The sequence below is a fragment of the Astatotilapia calliptera genome, chromosome 15 (genome assembly GCF_900246225.1).
Source record: "Astatotilapia calliptera chromosome 15, fAstCal1.2, whole genome shotgun sequence".
Taxonomy (NCBI): Eukaryota; Metazoa; Chordata; class Actinopteri; order Cichliformes; family Cichlidae; genus Astatotilapia; species Astatotilapia calliptera.
Genome location: NC_039316.1, coordinates 17,205,079 through 17,224,660, shown reverse-complemented (window position 1 = coordinate 17,224,660; position 19,582 = coordinate 17,205,079). Strand labels below are relative to the sequence as shown.

The window sequence follows — 19,582 nt, the reverse complement described above, 5'->3', positions numbered from 1 at the left end:
GTCCGCTGGCACGAAGCACGTAATCTCACCGACTTGATCTTCGCGGATGACATTGCCCTGCTGGGCTCGACTCAGGAAGACCTCAAAGAGTTGAGCCCTGCAGAGGGAGGCGACGAAAGTCGGATTAAGAATCAGCGACCAAGGTACTCCGAGTTGGCTACGCATGTGTCCGCATTCCTGTCATGATCAACCAACAACATGCTGAAGAGGTGGAGAATTTCATATATCTTGGCAGCATCATCTCAATGACTTGATCTGTGACTAAGATGTCGACGTCAGAGTAGGGAAGGCGGCCGGTGTCGTCCGATGTCTCCAAACAATTTGGAACTCGATCTCCCTGAATATTAGGGTCAAGATCAAACTATTGAACTCTATCGTCATTCCAACTGCACTATACGCTAGTGAAGCCTGCCGTTCAACAAATGCAATTACTCAACACCTGAACATGCTTCAACAACGCGGCCTGTAGCGAATCCTTAGAATTTCCTCCCGGGACCGAATAATGAACAAAGAGGTCTTACGAAGAGCAGGCACCCGCCCTTTAGCCAATGTTGTTGCAGAAAGTAGCTTCCACTTTGCGGGCCATATTTTACGTCTACCCCCTTATCGCCCGGCCAAGATCGCCATTACATGGCTCCCATGCACTGGCAAGCGAAAGCAAGGCCAACCAAAGATTACATGGCGTTGAACGTTTATGAAGGATCTGAGAACCGTCGACATTGCCTGGGACGAAGCTCAAGCAGTTGCCACTGACTGACATTGCTGGAGATCTGCCCGATGTGCCACTTGGTGTAGGAGGAACTAAGTGCTAAGTAAGTACTGGTAGCATTTGGATGAGGGGGTGGAGTTAGAGGAGCTCTGTTGCAAACAGACAGCTTTCGTGAACAGCTGTTAATGTGTCTCAATGTGCAGGAATGCATATGCTTTAAGATAGTTGTATTTAAAAATACAAAATAACGCAGACAGAGTCAAAAGGTACAGTTAGAGACTCAAATAAGTGCAGGTGATGCTGAACAGCAGCTGCACTCACCAACTGTCACTCAAAGTGGCCATGCTACTATGCTAATATATAAAAAGTGTTTCCAGTGTTTTTAAAGGTGGAAATTAGCATCAGAGCAAAACTGCTTTGTGTAGAAGGCTGTAAAGATGTTTATTTCTGCTAACATGGTAGTCTACAGGGATTCACTTGCTTTTTGGCCCCAAATGGCCACTAGAGGTTTTTTGTCACGTCCTATTTAAACTCATTTTTTAGCAAACATTAACAGTTCCTTCCAACAGTATGTTAGAGGAATGCGAAACAGATTAGTGCTCAAAAGAGGATTGTGAAATAAAAGAAACCAACATTTCTTACTAACTGATAGGCGTAGAAAAGTGTTCTATACGTCATGTGTCGAGGTATTTCCTTTTGGACTGTTTGTTCACACACACAAAAAAGGGCACAACTGGAGCCTGAAGGGAAACAAAATAAAGAGAACTGAGTGTGACAGGAAAATAGCTCCACAGTGAGAAGGGAAAACAAAAAAAGGCAGTTGAGAAGAAAATGGGTAGATCAAGTGTGGTGGTGTGGAAAATCCAGAAGAGAAGAAATGCACTACTGATGGACTTCAAAATAAACGGGTCACAGGAACAGAGAAAGCAACTTCAGCTGATGACAGAAAATACAAAACAAGAGTCAGTGGCGTCAAAATAAAAGCGACAAAATCCACGGCTGGTAGAAGTCTTTGGCAGTAAGATGCAGTCTTCTCACGAGCGGCAGTGGCAGAAACATCAAAACTCACTCTGCTGTTAAAGTGCTTCTCCTTCCACTCGTCACAGCTTGTAGTTGATTGAAAGACCAATTAATGTGGAACAGCAGTTTTTAGCTTGGTGCAGCCATGCAATGAAAGAAAGTTTGGCTTACCTTGTTAAAGGTAATCTTGTTGATGAGAAACCTACATCCCTCTAAAGTCTTCTGCTACCCCTGTGCTTGCTTTAATCCAACTGAAAGTCCGGTGCTCTAAACTGAATTTTACTCTCATAAAAGTGCAATAATGTGGGTGGTTTGTGTGTCAGACAAATATAAAACTACAGAAAAATATTTTTACTCATCCATGTGGTGTAAATGAGTGACACCCAGCACAGAGCAGTGTGTGTGAGCTGTGACGTTCAGAGTGGAGGCGGCTGCTTCTTCTGTAATATATCAGGAACTGGCTCTTGGTTGCAGACAATCTCACCCCGCAGTCTGCCTCCTCCGCTTCACATGGTATCTGTGCAACTTTTTCCTTTCTTTATGCAAGGGATCTCCAAAGACCAGGGCAGTGCATTGACCAGTCCCGATGTTTAATTCAAGATGCAGTGATGCTGTGTTTCTACATGAAAAGAGAAAGCCGGAGACCTCTTTCACTAAATTTTGAGCATAAGATAGCAAAGCTTTTAGTGAAGAGGATGCGATTTGATTTGTCAGCATGAATTCAGCTGCAGCATGCATAAATGTGTGGTGTTGATCCACTCAAGGATATACTTTTTATGGGCATGAAAACTGTCTAAAGTTTAAAAATGTGGCCCAATGTTAGAACCTCTACTGAAGGATTTATGATCATGTGGAAGTGAAAACAGAAATTGAGGAGGATATAAAGGCTTATAAATGCAAATGAGAAGAAATAAAATGGGAGGTGGGGAAATAAAAGGGGAGGTTCAGGCCCTCCTCTCTCTCTGCTCAATGTCCCATGGGTGTCATTTTGCCAAGGTCATCCCCGTAATCAAGCATTCCCCCGGCTGACAGCCAAATGCCTAAGAGCTGCCTATTGTTCTCCTGTGTATTCTCTCAACACTGCAGTCTCTATAGCATTAACAAAATTTAAAAGCATTAAAGAAACAAGCACCACAAACATAATGTCTAATTCAATTCTGGGATTTTTATTTTATTTTGCATTGGTAGAGATTCAACCAAAGAATGAGGATAAAAACAATCAACACCAGTCTTGTAAACCAGCTTGTGATTATCTCTGTATGTATCTTTACATTCAAGCCACTGGGGCAAACTGACCTGACTTAACTTCACCAGAGTTTGGATAAATGAAAAACTCTCAAACTTCTTCTGCATTTATCGGCTGTCTCTGCACGTCTGCTCGTGAAACTTTCACCTGAGGTCTTTGCAGCTGTGACCAAAGTGTAGATGAGTTTCACTTAGAAAAATCGATCTGGTCACATCTGATAGAAGAAATCTTTGCAGACAGAATAAATCATGCAGTTTCACTTAAAGTTTTAACCGTTAATCACCTGTACAAGTTTGGTCAAAAGTTACTGTATTTTATAGTATTATCTGTCAAGTTTTTATACCCCTGGATCTGTGTGATTTCAAAGACAGAGAATTTGGTTATATTTCCAAATATGTTGGTGAGCCATTCAAAAGAGATTTCTCTTTAAGGCTGAGCTGCACCGAGGGACTGCACCCACGTCCAGCTTGGATCTGTGAGTCATGCAAAGCTACTATACACCAGGTATAGCTGGATACGAGGAGAACAAGCCTGTGATACTTGATTTATATAAACATATGTTTGCATGTGAATACTTTGCAAAAGCAAAGTACAAGATTGTCCAGTCACATTTGAGCAGACAGGAAAAGAGGACGTGCTGAAATGCAGTCTCAGAACTAATGGGTATTGCTTTCAAAATTATACATATATATATATATAAATATATCTACATTTGTAAACAAAGCCTGGCAGCTGAAACGGGAAGTCTTGACCCAGATATCTTGTTTACACAGAAAAACTTGGCTCATGTGTCCCCACATTGGTTGTAGTGGAGCATATCTACACTCACAGATCCAGGTTGGATTTTTTCCCCTGTAACATTCAAATATTTTTCCAGTTTTCCACACGTTCTGCAGTTACCGGCTGCTTCTTAAGCAGTTCTTCTCCATTTAACATGCCTCTTCCCCTGCATCCTGAGCTGAAACCTCTCTGTAAACCAACACAGCTGCACCCCCATGAATGTCACTGGTTTCTCTGAATGTCACGGACCAAATGAATGGTCCTGCATTGCTCCTATAATAAGATAATGAGATAATAGCACTTGTCTCTGAGAGCAGAGCTGAGGGGTGCTGACAGCGAGAAAAAGAAAAATGACATTTCCATTTGGAGGACTCATAAAGGATGAAAAAGGTCAAGAGGAGGAGAACAAAAGAAACAACAGAGGGAAGAAATTGGATTTCTGGATGTAGAGTCCTTCTCTGAAGGTGTGTTGATCCTTGCTGAGATAAAATCTAATCCTCATCTCTCATTTTTCATTTCCAAAATGAGTTTCTATATTTCTTTTTTGTTCCAAATCTCTTCCCTGAGTCACTAAGTCCTTTTCCTGCAGGGCAAACTTGTCACATTCCAACTCTGAGACTCCAGTTTTACTGGAGTCTACTGTTGGTTGATGCATCATGACTGTAGCCAAATTTAGACCAGTGCACTGTGATGACAGAATATTCAGCCTCGATGGGAAGAGGCGCCTCATAAATATCAGGAAATTGGTTTGTTGGTCTAAGAAAAACACTTGTGTCCAGCTGAATTCCTGATAATTTAATAAAACAATAGCTTAGTTAAGTTTAGCAGTTACAAAATTTCTATGTGATATGTTAAACAATAGAAAAAGAAAATTTGTCATTATAAGAGCAAAGAGCAACAACAGAGAGTTGAGAATATAGACAAACAAAACATAGCAGACAGATTCACTACAATATGTGCTTGTTTACTGTAAAGGAAAAAAACTACTAAACAAAGTATATATGACCTGAAATCTAATGAAGGAATAAAGAAGTAAAGGTGGCTTCACTGTTTCACATATTTCCAATGTCCGCATAACACATCGAATATCTGACTGATGCTTTGAGAAGTCAATATGACTGGAAGAGCTCAGTGTAAATGAGCTTCACTTACAATTTACACCCAGGGTTTGTCTGTCGAGGTCTTTTGATAGAGGCCTCAAGCAAGTACTTCTTTTTTCATGAATGAATGCAACAATATGAATTCATTTCTACAGGAACAGTTTTCCATTATCATCACATGTAAAGGCCTTCTCTCCTAAAATGTCATTTATTCATTATTCATTAGATCTCTCTGACCTTTGACCACCAATGTATTAATTGTGTTCTTTATTTAGATCTGCTGAAATCTGAACATTTTTCCTATTTGAATTTCTTGAGTTTACATATCTGCATATCACAACTAGTCTGGAATACAGATCCTAGTTGCGTAATCACATTAGAAACCCAAAAGCAGCACAGAAACATCTTGCATCCAGTAACTAAAATGGTCATATGTTGACAGATTACGTATTTTCCGAGTCTGTCCTTTGTGCATGCAGTTTTTTCTGATTCATAGTTGGATTTTTTTTGTGACAGCACTCTGCAGAGACCGTAGTGGCGATCGAGGGAAAAGGAAGGATGTCAGGGCTGATGCTGATGGGTTGAGAAAACACTGGATTTTAGAATGTTCTTCATTTTATGTTTGAGACAGTTTCCGTTTCAAACATAAAAAACTTTGTTTATAGGGGAGGAAAGAAATAATACGCTGATGCTATGCAGGATGGATTGATGGATGGCTGGGAGGAGGTGTAAATTTTTATCTTAAAAACAAGCTAGTCAACCTGTTTTGTGTGTGTTATATGTGTAGTTGTATACAATCAAGAGTCTCTGTTTCTATTTGATTCATTCCGTCCCGCAGTCTGCTTGTTTTTGATTGATTACTATTGATATATTCAAGTCATTTTAAAGACAAAGGAAAATGCTCCTTTTGGTCTGAGCATCCTCAGCATTTTGGGCAGTTTTAAAAGACAAACCTGTGTTTGCAGCTAGAACAATGATTTCTTTATTTATTTTAACTTGTGGCAGTTGTCTGTTTCTGTTTCTGTCTCAGTTCTTTGTTGTTTTTCATGCTGCATTTTTGGCCACATCTTTTCTGGAATACTAACAGAGAAATCTGTGCCCGGCCTGGTACCGTTCCTTCTTTGTGTCTTTCTTCCTTACTGACAAAGCAGGGCGGGATACATTCCAGCTCCACATAATTGTTTTAACCCACTAATTTTGGGGGTAAGAAAATGAAATGATGAATAAAAAGATATCCACATGTACGGAAAATGGCCGTATCAGCAGAATGTTGACCTGATCAGAAGTGCTGAAGTCAAAGTGAATGAAGAACCAGATGGGACGAATAAGAGGAGGGGATGTGCCAGGACAGCACTCATATGGCACATCCGTCATCCCCTTGTTAGCATCTTGGCATGCAAACACACACACACACACATCTACAAACACGCACACACAAGCATTTAGGCCAGACAGCTTGCTGGGCCAGATGGCCTCTTGGTGAGGAGCAACGAGGAGCTTCACAAGAGCATTGGGATGATTTGTGAACCATAACCTCCACACGTCCCTCCTCCTGACTCCAAGCAGCACGCACACAGCAGAGGGGTGGACGGTGAAAAAGAATTGTATAATTTTACATTACCCATACTCCTACATGATCATTGATTGTGAGATCATGTGGAACTACTGCATAAATTAACCTAAACATGTTTTTATTGATGTGAGAAAATCTGAGTGTAGGCATCCAACACTGTAGTCTTACACATGAACAGTCAGTAAATAAAAACATCCAAAAAGAGAAATCAGTGGTTGGGTTCAAGGAAGGAAGGAAGCCAAAGAGTTTACACAAGTCATATAAATTGAAAGCTGCTGGTTCACCGTATAAACTTAACCGTAGCACTTAAATAATATAGTAATGATGATTGTAAAGACTTTTCTGTCATATCTGCAGCTGTACTTGAGCTAATCGATTTATTTAAACGCAGGCGAATTTTCAGTTAAGCAGTTTCTTTGCATGTAATCAGCATACATCATGAGTTAGCAAATACAGCTGTCATTTATGACTGAAAGTAACAAAAATGACAGACTACCCCCTTCATATTGCCTTCCAGCTCTCTCACACATGTGTGTGTGTGTGTGTGTGTGTGTGTGTGTGTGTGTGTGTGTGTGTGTGTCCATTCATGAGTCTACCATCCAGAAAAGGAGTAAGCAGGTGGGTCACGTGGCTGCAGCCACAGCAGAGAAGATTCATCACAGCTTGGTGTGTGTGTGTGTGTGTGTGTGTTTAACAGTGTGTATTTCCTTTGTCCTGCTTTTTCTTAATTACAAACAACTGATACACATACAAATACTGAACTGGTTCCTGAGTGGTTCCTGGTATATTCCTCAGATTGTATAAATATTTTCTGTTTTTTTATTTTATTATTTTCCTGTTTTTTTTTTTTTCAGCTAATATCCTGATGTGGCAGTTAAACAGCTGGACTGGGTTAAGCAGTCATAGTATCATTAAATAAAAGATGCACTCTTGGAATCCCAAAAAATGAAATTGAGAGCATTTTATAAGTTTCTAAAAATGTGAGAATCATCAGAGAAAATATCTGAAAGTGTATTTTTATTTGTTCCAGTTGAGTTTTTATTTTTAAAACCCTAAGCTAGCCGTAAGCTAAATAATCATGAATCTGAGTGTTCAGTTGATCCATCGACTGATAGATGAATCTGAATTTGAAATTTTTGGTTAAAATCGTAAGGAGAGAGGTACAGCAGTGAATGTCTTTAACCATCAGTAAAAAGGTCACATTTCTTTTGAGGCATCTTAATCGTTCTATATCTTCCTTCTCTGTTTGTCTCTGCAGTGTCAGATTTCCCAGGCGCTGAATGGCGTCTCTGACAAAGCTAAAGATGCCAAGGAGTTCCTGGTTCAACTCAAAAACATGCTCCAGCAGATACAGGTAACAACACACCTTTACATTTAATTTTACATAAGATATGCTGTTAGTAATCCAGTCTGTAAATTTAGGTACAAGTATAGATCAAAGGTTTGTCACGATGGCTTAATAGCATGATAGTCACATCAGTGATGGGCAGTTTTCTTCACAAAAAGATACAAAAACCTATCAGCTTTCTTCTAGTATCAACTTCCTAGTACAATGCTGAATGTTTTTTTCATTCAGTAACCGACCATAAGTACTCACAGTGACCAACTGATTGCCCAGAGGTTGAGAGAAGAAACTTCTTCGAGCTTTGAACAGTAACTCAAATTACTTGTTACAACCAAACTATGCAAAAAGGGATCTCTGAATGCACAACATATGAATCTATACTACCCTGTATCAATGGTTTGTGTTGCTGCTGGTGATCTAATGGTGTGGGAAATATTTTTGCAGCATACTTTGGACCCCTAATTACCCCTTTAAACACCATAGCTTACCCTGAATATTGTTATTGAGCATGCAAGTACCCTTCTGATGGCTGCTTCCAGCAGAATAACGTGGCATGCCACAAAGCTCACATCATCTCAACCCGTCTTTTGATAAACTGATGCACACCGACCGATCGGTTGCCATGCATTGCCAATCCATCTACATTTGTCAGTTATTGCAAATCTTTACCAGTGCTTTGTAATCAAAAGTTTCCACACTCAAACTCTGGGCAACTAGATGACCAAGTGATTACCCAGAGGATGAGCGAATGAGAGCAATGGCCACTGCAACTACTTGCACTCATTTGCTGAATGTGAAAAGAATCAATGCAATCACTGGGAAACCACCAATTTTTCTTAGTTGCAAAGAGTTTGCCAGCTTTCTTTTACTCTAGTATGACTGGGCCATAACATTAGCAACTGTATCTCACAATGCAATGCAACGGCAAAACAAAAAGGAAGGATCTGTTCACATCTAAATATCAGTGGTAGGCAAATTTTTATTTTTGGGGGGTTACAAAAACAAGACCATTTGAGAAATAGGAATAAATCAATGTTTTGTTTTGTTTTTTCAAGTTTTGTATGGAAGTAAGAACAGAAAAATCTCAGAACTGTCAGCTATTACCCTTCCTCTGAGGAATGAAACTTTTTCCAGCAGAAAAATAAGATATTCTGTTTCTCCAAGAACGTTATGTTTGGCAGGTGATGTTTTGTGGCCAATGAAGGACTGATCTGTGTCATGAGCAAATGCATAAATAGGGTAAAGTAGTGCTGCAACAGCTGCATGTGTGTGATTAGGCATACACAATGTCTGACTTTGGCACTGGAAACATCTGGGTATTAGCTCATTTTGTTGTGTTTGCATAAAATGAATCTCTGAGAGATTTAACGACTCCATAAAGATAGCCTGGATGAATTTAAGAATAGAATAGCTTGTTAGTGCAGAATTTGGGGATTTCATCATAAGTGGCAAATAATGTCATTAAAAAAAAAAAAAAAAAAAAACTCAGGATAATAAATCTCTGCAAGCAAACTGAACAAAGACTTTGACTAGAAATGGGAGACACAAAATTGGACCTTAAGGAAGTAGGAATTATTTACTAGTAAGTTAGTAAGACTTATCTTTATTAGCAAGTCAGCACTACAGAGTATGTTGGATGGGTGGATGTCTGTGGAGAGCAAAAGAAACCGAAATGCATGCTAGTGCAGTTTCATGCAGAGGGTATCCTCCCCTGAGAGTGTCAGAGAGTGGCTGTCAGGAACGAAGGAGCTTTTGTAGCTGAGCGCAGCAGGTTCGGGTGCATCTCGTGCAGCTCATCGCCCTCTGATCAGGACTCGCGTGACAAAGCACAGCAGAGATCTCTGGATGGTGAAGGGGTCGTCACAGCAAACGACTAGATTAAAAAGCATGTGCTGGACTTGTTAAGCCACCATTAATGATGAAATAGACACTCACTGACCACTTTGTTAGACATACCTGATGAACTGCTCATTAATGCAAATATATAGCTAGCTAATCACATGACAAGAACTCATCTTAAACTGATGAGGTTGAAACTGAGCATCAGAATGAGGAAGACTGGGGATGTAAGTGACTCTGAAGTGGCTTCAGGGTGCTTGTGCTTACGTAATGATGTAGAGGAAATTTTCATGGATACTTTGAGCCCCTTAGTGCCTTAGTTTAAAGCTACCTTCTAAATGCACCTCATTTTGAATTATTTTTAGTTTCTGAGTGCAGTGATAGATTATGTATTTAGTTATTCAGGAAATTTACTGAAATCTGCTGTTTCTAGAGGTAAACATGTTCAAACTGCCTATTAAAAAGCTATTTCAGGGCTTCCATGCTTTGTTTAGATGTTTCTCCATAAGCATGATGAGACAGAAGTCTGGCTGTATCAGACTGCACCACAACTGATATCCACGTCTGCTCATTTCTGCACATGTAGATATTGTTTGCAAAATTTACTCTACATTACTACTGTTGTTTTAAGACTGCATTGATCATGCTTTGGGGAACTCCCTGGTAATGTACAGTAAGCTCACAGAGCAACATTTGGACTCGACACTCAGCAGCAAAGAAGCAAATCCATAGAATCAATAAACTAAAAACAAAACATACCATCCAAATACGTGCATTTGTGTGAGCATTCCCTCTAGACAGCATTACCGTGCAGCTGATCTCTCCAGCAGCGTCTACCAGTCATGCACACAAAGCACACACATGTTTTTACACACTGTCTGCACTGATATATCCTACAGCACCACGAGTGGGCATTAAGAGTCTTATTACAAAATGAAGAGGATTAAGCTTTAAAAAGAAGCAGTCTTATCTTTACTCTGCTCTGTCTGAGACAAGGAAAAAAAGAGCTAGGTGGGCAAAGAGAAAGTAGAATATAGGATTGAGGAGAAATATCTCCAGTGCTCCTCGGGCTCTAAACAGTGACTGAGCAGAGGAACCTTGACTGGAAATCACTACTGAACCCTTATCTCATTATCAAGTGGGCTTTGTAGGGAGATAAAACTCCCCTCTGGATCATTACCTCATTTATAACCTGTTTTTATATCTACTGGAAGGAAAAACTAAATGACACAGGATCTTAATTATCAACATCTTAAATGCTACAAAACATCTCAAATTATATGCTGACAAGTTTCCAGTCTGTTGGAAATGAATGGCCAAAAGCAACAAGAACAACACTCAACATATCCAAGTTTAATATTTTGAAATTCATTTATCTGTATTGTGTTATTGTGAGTTTCTCCTCTGGGCTTTTTTCGGTTTTAATTTAACAGTTTTTTTCTCTGGTGTCTTCATTTTTGACTTCCTGTTTTTCTGACTGCCTTGACTGTTTTCGCACGTGTCTTCGTCCTCTCCCTGTTTTTAAATAGTCTCAGTCTTATCTTCGTCACGTTGTAATGTTTCTTATCCTCTGTGTGCTGCAAGTTTCCCTCCTTTGCGTTTAACCTCTGGCGTCTAGTGTTCACCTAATTTGATTTCTTTGGAGTTATAGCTGAGTAATTATGAATTTGGGTCCTAAATTACAGTTGTACACATGTTTGATTTTCCAATTAGCAGTGTTTGAATGATGTTGACATGCAACTGTTTTAACTGTTACACAAATAGGGATTTGCATAATAAGTTCAAAACAGCCACCAGCCTATGTGTGCTGTATTCACAATGCTTTTGATTTAGTCCCTGCTGTATTTGCAGATTTTCTCGTGCTCGCCCTGCCTTCTGTGTCCTTCTGATATGAAGATAAACTAACGCTAACCTAACACAACCATCATGCACTGAGCGTTTCCTCTCCTCTCCCACCCTTTTGCAATTTGATCATCTGAAGAACGTTTTTGAATTTTAAGCGTAATGCAATGAAGCCTTTTCAGCTGCAGATGTCTGCTTATACTCTATCATTGCATTCTGTTTGCTGGCCCAAAGACAAAGCTGCTAACTGTCAGGGAATATTAGTAAATCGAAACACAAAACCACAATTTCATGTGTTGCATCTTGAGGGAAAAATGGTGGCGAGTATGGTTGTGCAAATGGATGGTAAATACGATGAAAGGCTTGCTTTTGTGTGCGGTGTATTGAAATAATTAACGCTGTATTTATTTGTGGTTTTGCAGCTGAAGCAAAAATAGAACATAATGTGGTGGGCTAAATGAATGGGTAACAAACAGTGTGCTGCTAATTGAAGAAAAACAAGCCAAGTGATCTATTTTCGTCTCAGTGCTTTGCTTTTGTGATCCAAACCCATAACGATGCTCACTTCAGAACACTTTAATGTAGATTTATTTTGGCAGGGAAGCCAAACATGGTGGTTTCATGAGTTAATATTACTTGTTCACTTTCTTTAATCAATTCATAACGACTGTGCTGCTTCTGTTGCTTTCGTCTTTCTTCTTCAGGAGAACGGAGTGGAGTTTGAAGCTTGCCTCGTGGCTCAGTGTGACTCTCTGATCGAGGCGCTGACCAGACAGAAAGCCAAACTGCTCACGAAAGTTACCAAGGAGAAGGAGTACAAACTAAAGGTAAGCTTGGTTGATGATCGCTGTTCCTCCCACCTCTCAGTAAAGTCGACTGCTGATATAAATCAGCAGATTAACCCTAACCCCTAACCCTAAAACAGCTGGTGTGGGGAGGATATGAGAAATCATAATCTAACCCAAAAAGACTCCAAATTTTTTATTTAACATGTTCAAAAAAGGCAAAATATGTATGCTAAAAACAGGGTTTTAATCATTAAAATCTAGATGTCTGCTTGTCTAATAATTTCTCTTTGTGCTTTATCAGTTTTCTTCAAGCAAATCTGCAACAGTGAATCACACTGCGCCTCTCGTTTCCTCTTCCAGTCCTTTATGTCCATATCTAGATATCACCAGCCCCACCGTTATGAGTAGATTAGCTGATGTGAACCCACCACTGTTGATCTAACTTTAGCTTAAAATCACACGCCCACAAAGATCCTCATCAATAGCGAGACGTTGATTATAAAAAAAGTATGTTTTCAGGAATTTAAGTACCAGAGAGAAATTGCTGTCTCAGCTCGCTACCAGAATAAATTCTCTCTAGCAGCTTAGTCTTTTTTTTCATGATTTGCCTCTGTAAATCCACCCTGAGTTTATGTATCACATGGATGCCTGCCCAGCCTCAACGTGCCCGCCGACCGACTGACCGTCTGGCTGGCTGCTGGGTGGGGAGGGGTGAGGAAGAGGAGGAGACGGAGGAGTGGAGGGTATTTGGATGGAAGCCCCAAGGACAGCTGTTGTCATTATCTGGAGGCTGGGGATCAAGATTTAGCCAGAGGGCAAAGAGCCGCAGGCTGCAAGGAAGCTGGAATAAGAGAAGAATAGCTGGTTGTAGACGGCTGATAAAGCAATGTTAAAATCTTCACTACAATAAATGCTGATTAACTGATACAGCAGTTTAACTAGAGGCTCCTCTTCATGGTGAGAAGAGTACTGACTTTACAGTTGGATAGATAAGCGTCTGCGGCACTGCCTCTCCTTAAAATTACATTCATTTAACTGATTTAAAACAAAACATACTTTTAAGGAAATTTACGCCAAACTAATAATGTTTTTTACTAACAGAGTGAAAAATATATCTTTAATGTCTCTGTAAAGTTCCACAGTGTTCCATTTAATGTTTTTCCACCAAAATATTGAATCGTGAAGCTTGATACTCGCTACAGCATTATACTGGTTTTATGGCTGTGCTTAGGCACTCAAAGCCAGAATATAACATAATTACAAAAGACCGATGCAGCCATTATGGTGCCTTGATTCATTATTGCTTTTACATTTTGGCTGTTTGGAGCCAGATCTGGTCATAGTTGGATGTGAGGTTGGAGTACTAAGTTAATAATTCAGAATCAACTAATGCAATGCAAGTATTGCAAAGACACAGATACTTTCTGATACAAGTACTTTCGACCTGACCAAAGTACTTTTTGGATGGCCTGTGAGTATGACTGGTACTCATGCAACCTCACAGAAAGCCACATTCAGTTTGAGACTGCATGTGTATATATATTGCAGCTTCGTATCAGTCTCACAGCTTCCACCCACATGCCCAAAAAGTAGCAGCTCACATTTCACAACACCATAGTGTGAAGTCAGAGTCATTTAGGTATTAAGGCATGTCAAATATTAAAGTGTCATTTTGCACGTTATTTGTAGGTTTTCACATTACACCCACTTCTCAGATACAAGCAGTGCATACATACATCTACTGTTGCGTTGAACACAGACTGTGTTTTTATTTATTTGTCAGCAGGAAAATATAGAATATTATACTGTGTATAACTGCAGTTTAAGTACAAGCAATAGGCTGTTACAGTCTTTATTTATTTTTTGCTGATGCTACTATGATTATAAAAAATGTACAATTAGAATGTCAAAATTTATATTTTGGAAATATTTGTGTTTCCAGATCTTGGGATATTACATGTTGTAGACATAACATTTTCTCTTCCTGCTTTTCTTATTTTCATTTCTAAATAGATCGTGTTGTGACGAAAACATGAGGGCCGAAATCTCGAAGCTGTGGATTAGTTTAGTTGCAAAACTGAGTTGAATGCAAGGAAAAGGGTGATAGTGAAAGATTGAGAATAAACATGTGAGTTGAGTGTAGAGTTGAGAGGATCACACAAATCTCATTGTGATTATTGTGTAAGAGAGGTTTAGAAGGCAGAGAATAAAAATTTGACCAGGAAACAAAGAAACCCCACAAAATACTCAAACAGTAACTAAGCTTTTTTTTGTTGTTTTTTACAGGATAAAGAGACCTGTTTGATTTTCCATCATCAAATAAAAACCTGTAAAGGAATATAGACTAGATGTTCTCACACTCAAATACTCGAGGGCTATAATGTTATAGTTGTTACAGTCAGAAGCCTTTAAAAAAAATCAAACCTGCCATTTTTGTGCTGCTGATTAATATCTTTAAGTCTGACCATTATTGTAAGAGGCTAAGTGCTGTCTTTGTTTGCTGCTAAATGAGAAGGTACCTTAAGAATTTTATGTTAAATAACACATTTAATCAAAATTAAAAGTAAGATTCTATTAAAAAGCTTCAACGCAAGTAGAAACAAAAAGCCCAATAGCAAGCATGACGAGCATTTCATTTCTTGTATACAGCCAAGAAGGTTTTATGAGTATTTTAGTGCTTTTTTTATTCTCTACATTATGAGTTTCAATTTATACTTGACATTTAGTCTAAAGTGTACTGAAAATAGATGTCAATAAAAATATTTTTGCTCTAACCTGAAATGAAATGTGATTCAGTGTCTGCTGAAGAGGCTGTGAGATGTACCTCCAATGAGGTGCATTCAATTACCGTGTTTCAATATCTGAACCCTTAAATTCATTTCAGATTCATGAGGAACATACGGGAAAAGCCCATCAGCCGGGGCTGCAGGAGCATGTGGGAGGGAGTTGACGGCAAGTCTCAGCGGGACAGAAAGCAATTGAAATAAATCTGAGATTTACTCAAGCGTCACGCCTCGTACTTCATGTTGTTTGCACGGAGGATAAAAGCGACGGTTCGGCAACGTGATTTGAAAAACAAATTTTCTCTTGGGAAATAATTTGAGTATGTGCATATTTTAAGTTGCACCTTTAGTAGACTTGTACAGTATGAGTGCAAATAAGAGAAAAACAAAGAAAAAAGGGAGTGACGTGACATCAAATACAAATACATGGATATTTCATGTGAGATAAGAAAACTTACTAAACGGATAAAATGCAAGAAAATATTTAGAAATTTCCTAAATTGTCATGGTCTTCATATTTCAACTCAGACAACAGATGACAGGTGAATAATTAACTGATCTCATAAACCATCAAATAAAAGACGACTAATTACCACAACTGCACCTAATTAACTCTCTGATCCAGGGCTGGACTGGGACAAAAAATCGGCCCGGGCATTTTGACTAGAGACCGGCCCACCAGGATAAAGATTGAAAATGTGACGTCATTCAGGGGTAAAACCGCAAAGGATTCTGGGAACTTGTGGCAAGAGGTACTAGCGCACGCAGGCGTTCAATTGAACTCAGTTACACAGCGATAAAAAGAAACCCAAAAAATGCCAAGAAGCTGTTGTATTATTAACTGCAATAGCTGGTCGCATGACAGCCACGGGAAGCCGACGGGTAAAGAGATCGTTTTTTTGTAATCGGATTACGTCGTTGAAGAGACATTTTTAAGCCATGTTTCCGAAGTAAGAGCCGACAGATGGTCTGGAGTTTTGTAGTATTAATACGTCATTTTTCTTAACATAATTGGTGATATAGGTTACAAGCAAGTCTGGCGCTGAACAGAAATTGTCGCGCTATGCTCCTTTGTTTATTGTGCATAAATAGTGAATTGTCCTGACACAATATTGTGTTTCGCTTCTGTTATTACCATGGTACATTGACAAAACCATATACTTTTATTCACAGGGTAAAACAGTTGTTTTGTATCACTAATTGTCCAGTGCGATTACAACATACAATATTGTAACGACCGTGGGTTAGTGGAGCTGAACTGACTAAACTGCTCATTAGCTAAAACGGCTAGCAGGGCTCTAGCAGCTATCGCTAAACTTCGCAACAAATGGAGAGCGCTCACGGCTCATACACCGCACGATCCCGAGCGTCTCAGCAGCAGACTGATAATCCCCAAATGATCCAGCAGGAGGCTTTAGTGGTTCACACCAATCGTTTATTTACCATGTTTTTCTACAACAACGTGCTGCTGACACCAAACCCCTATCACGCTCCCACCACATAGAGTCGCGGTGTCAGCCAACCATGCCAATTCAACCCACTCCACAGAACACACATCAACTTCACTGTGGCTTACATTAACATAACACTAACACAACATGCGAATCAAACACATAGGAACTAGCAGAGCGATAGAAAACACAGACAACACAATACCCAGAATGCACCTGGCTAACAACCCCAGCCAGGTCATTACAATATTATTGTCACTGCTACATTTCTGTGATGCTACCAGAAATTATTTCCACTACTAATTAATTACCGTTGAGCTCAAAGGTTATATTAATAAACGGTTAACGAATGTGTATTTATGACGACGATTTGTGAGACTGGTAAACTTACCTTTGTTCGTACGATGGTCTTTCGTGCATTTCAAGGTCCTGCACCCATCCGTCGGTAAACTGTACCTGGGCTTGTTGCAGTGACCTGAAGTTACTAAACTTCACGAGTGTATGCACTCACTCCAAGAACCGTATAATTATAAATCTGAGCGTGGTGAAAGTTGGGCAGCACACTGACGTCTCTTGTCCACTCTGTGCGCTCATAAGGGTCTGACCCTTTCACTCCTTTGATTTTTTCCTCGTATCTTTTCTTTGTCTTTTCGTCGAGTCTGTCTTTGTACGGACCGGCATTCTTCTCCTTTTGTTTTGTACATTCCTTTTTTGTGCGGCAAAGAAAAATGCAAGAAAGAAAAAAGAAAAAACAAGAAGGTATTGGAAACGGAGAATGAACGTTTTGCGGTGCTGCAAATGCTTGCATTTGATGCGGTACTTGGATTGTTTTGCCACGAGTTCCCGGCATGCAATGCGCGAAAAATCACGTGATTGCTAAACAAGGGGGCGGGTGCATCTAGCCTCCTCGGCTGTAATTGGTCCAGCCCAGAGTCGATCATGACCAATTGGCCAATCCAACACCTTTCATTATATATACCCTTACTAAAAAAAAATAAAAATCCATCGGCCCATAAAAACAAAAAATCGCCAGCGGCCCACCGGGCAAATGCCCGGTATGCCCGATGGCCAGTCCAGCTATGCTCTGATCCATTTAGACGGCCATTGGTTAACGCTAGAATTAATTATTTTGGATGCAGACAAGTTTCAAAATATTTTCTGTCTAATCTCTTGCTTAAACTTTAAAACCTGATGTGTGTGTGTGTTACACGTGGAGTATAATGATATTAGTAGTACTATGAGCTGAGGATTAAAGATTGCTCGTGAGTTAAAAGTGGTGCAGCTTGATTGCAAGAAAACAAAAGGTTAATAAAGCGATGACAGGTTGCAGACTTTCAATTAGCCCCAAAACGGCTGACTGTGACACACGTCCAAATCTCATTTCCCCTGGCTCGGGGTTCAGCCAGCAGACGGCATGTGTCTGGTGTCTGTGTGAAAGAGAGAGACTGAATGAAAAACAGAAAAGTGCGTTTGTCTGGTTGCGGCTGATAATGTTTCTGTGAAATTTATGAGAGATCAACAGATCGATTCCAGTTGTGACATTATGGTGTCACGCTGTCAGACAGTCTTTAATTAATCCTTGACTGTTTTGCATGCCAGCCACTAACTCGTCTTTCGTGTCAGCCAGTTCCAACTGCCCATGTTCTGCTCCCTAATTACACTCCCAGTGCACATATAACAACCTGCTGCCAAGCTCAAAAATCAGTGTGATCCTGAGCTGGCAGTTCTGAACTTTCTTAGCGTGGTGCCACTTTTCTTTATTCATTACCTCCCATTCTTACTGAACTGTATTATTACTGAACTAATCTTAAGCGTCATTGTCGCTGAGAAAAAGTTGACCAGCATGAAAAAGTGGACTCCATGGACACCATTTACAGCTTTTGATTGTATCACAGATTAAATTGTTGTTTAAGTCCACCTCTTTGTATTACTGAGCATTTGAGAGAATTTCACAAGTTCACTCTGAAATTAGCAATATTTCTGCTGACAACAACGTAGTTGTAATTCAGTAAAAGGACTAGATGTTGCAATGCGTGATAATGCATGGCTTTAAATCGGGGCGATCGTAACTCAAGAGTTGGGATTCGCCTTGTAATCGGAAGGTTGCCGGTTTGAGCCCCAGCTCAGACAGTCTTGGTCGTTGTGTCCTTGGGCAAGACACTTCACCTAATGCCTACTGGTGTTGGCCAGAAGGGCAGATGGCGCGATATGGCAGCCTCCCTTCTGTCAGTCTGCCCCAGGGCAGCTGTGGCTACAACTGTAGCTTGCCTCCACCAGTGTGTGAATGTGTGTGTGAATGGGTGGATGACTGGGTGTGTAAAGCACTTTGGGGTCCCTAGGTGGGACTAGTAAAAGCGCTATACAAATACAGGCCATTTACCATTTTAAATGGAGAAAATCTTGAGGAATGGCTGTTTTGAGGAAAGTCAGCCCAGAAACTTTACCAGCGGCACACATCGTTATGCCTCACTTTCGGTCTTTGTCCCAAGCTAATCTGCCTTTCCCCCCCCTTGGTTAGGTTTAGAGATTAGAGATCTGATCTAGATTATCATATTAAAATTTGGGACGCATCATCAGTAGTGGACCTTGGGTTCATCGGGTGCTTCGGCCATTATCACGAGACACCCTCATCCAAGGAGGCCCTGCCAGGGTTGGCAGGCCCTGGAGTGTCTCACTGGTTTACGTTAAATTATTTCTCTTCTTCTTTCTTCTGTTTAGTTTTCTACAGTTTATTTTCTTCTATCTATTCACTGCAACTGAGAAATAATACTTACCCCTCTAACATTTATGGAGCCGCACTTTTTCAAAGGGATAGAAATGGTGATAGAGAGAAGTAAGACAAAAGGGACAAAATAGACGATAGGAGAAAGTTGTGTCTCCATGTATATCTCCCCTGAGTAAGGCTAGTCCTACAACCAACCAAGATGCGCTTGAGTGTGCCTGGGACACATATAATGATATAATACCATATTGATGCTAAAGTTGTTCAAGTGAACCCAACAATCGACATCAAAGAATGGACAGACTGCCAGGGGCCTAAATAACTAGTCTTCTAGCCACTAAAAGGGTAATGCGGCACAAGTGAACTCAATCAGGCAATAAGGTT

General features: G+C 40.0%; 1 protein-coding gene across 2 annotated transcripts in view; it reads left to right on the top strand.

Annotated features, from left to right (window-relative positions):
- Window positions 1-19,582, top strand: part of trim67 (tripartite motif containing 67) — a 59,721-nt gene that overhangs the window by 16,517 nt on the left and 23,622 nt on the right. For both annotated transcript variants that reach the window (XM_026193986.1, XM_026193985.1), the window contains exons 2-3: window positions 7,687-7,782; window positions 12,159-12,281. In XM_026193986.1, coding sequence (XP_026049771.1) covers window positions 7,687-7,782; window positions 12,159-12,281 — 219 coding nt within the window. The remainder of the gene's footprint in view (window positions 1-7,686; window positions 7,783-12,158; window positions 12,282-19,582) is intronic.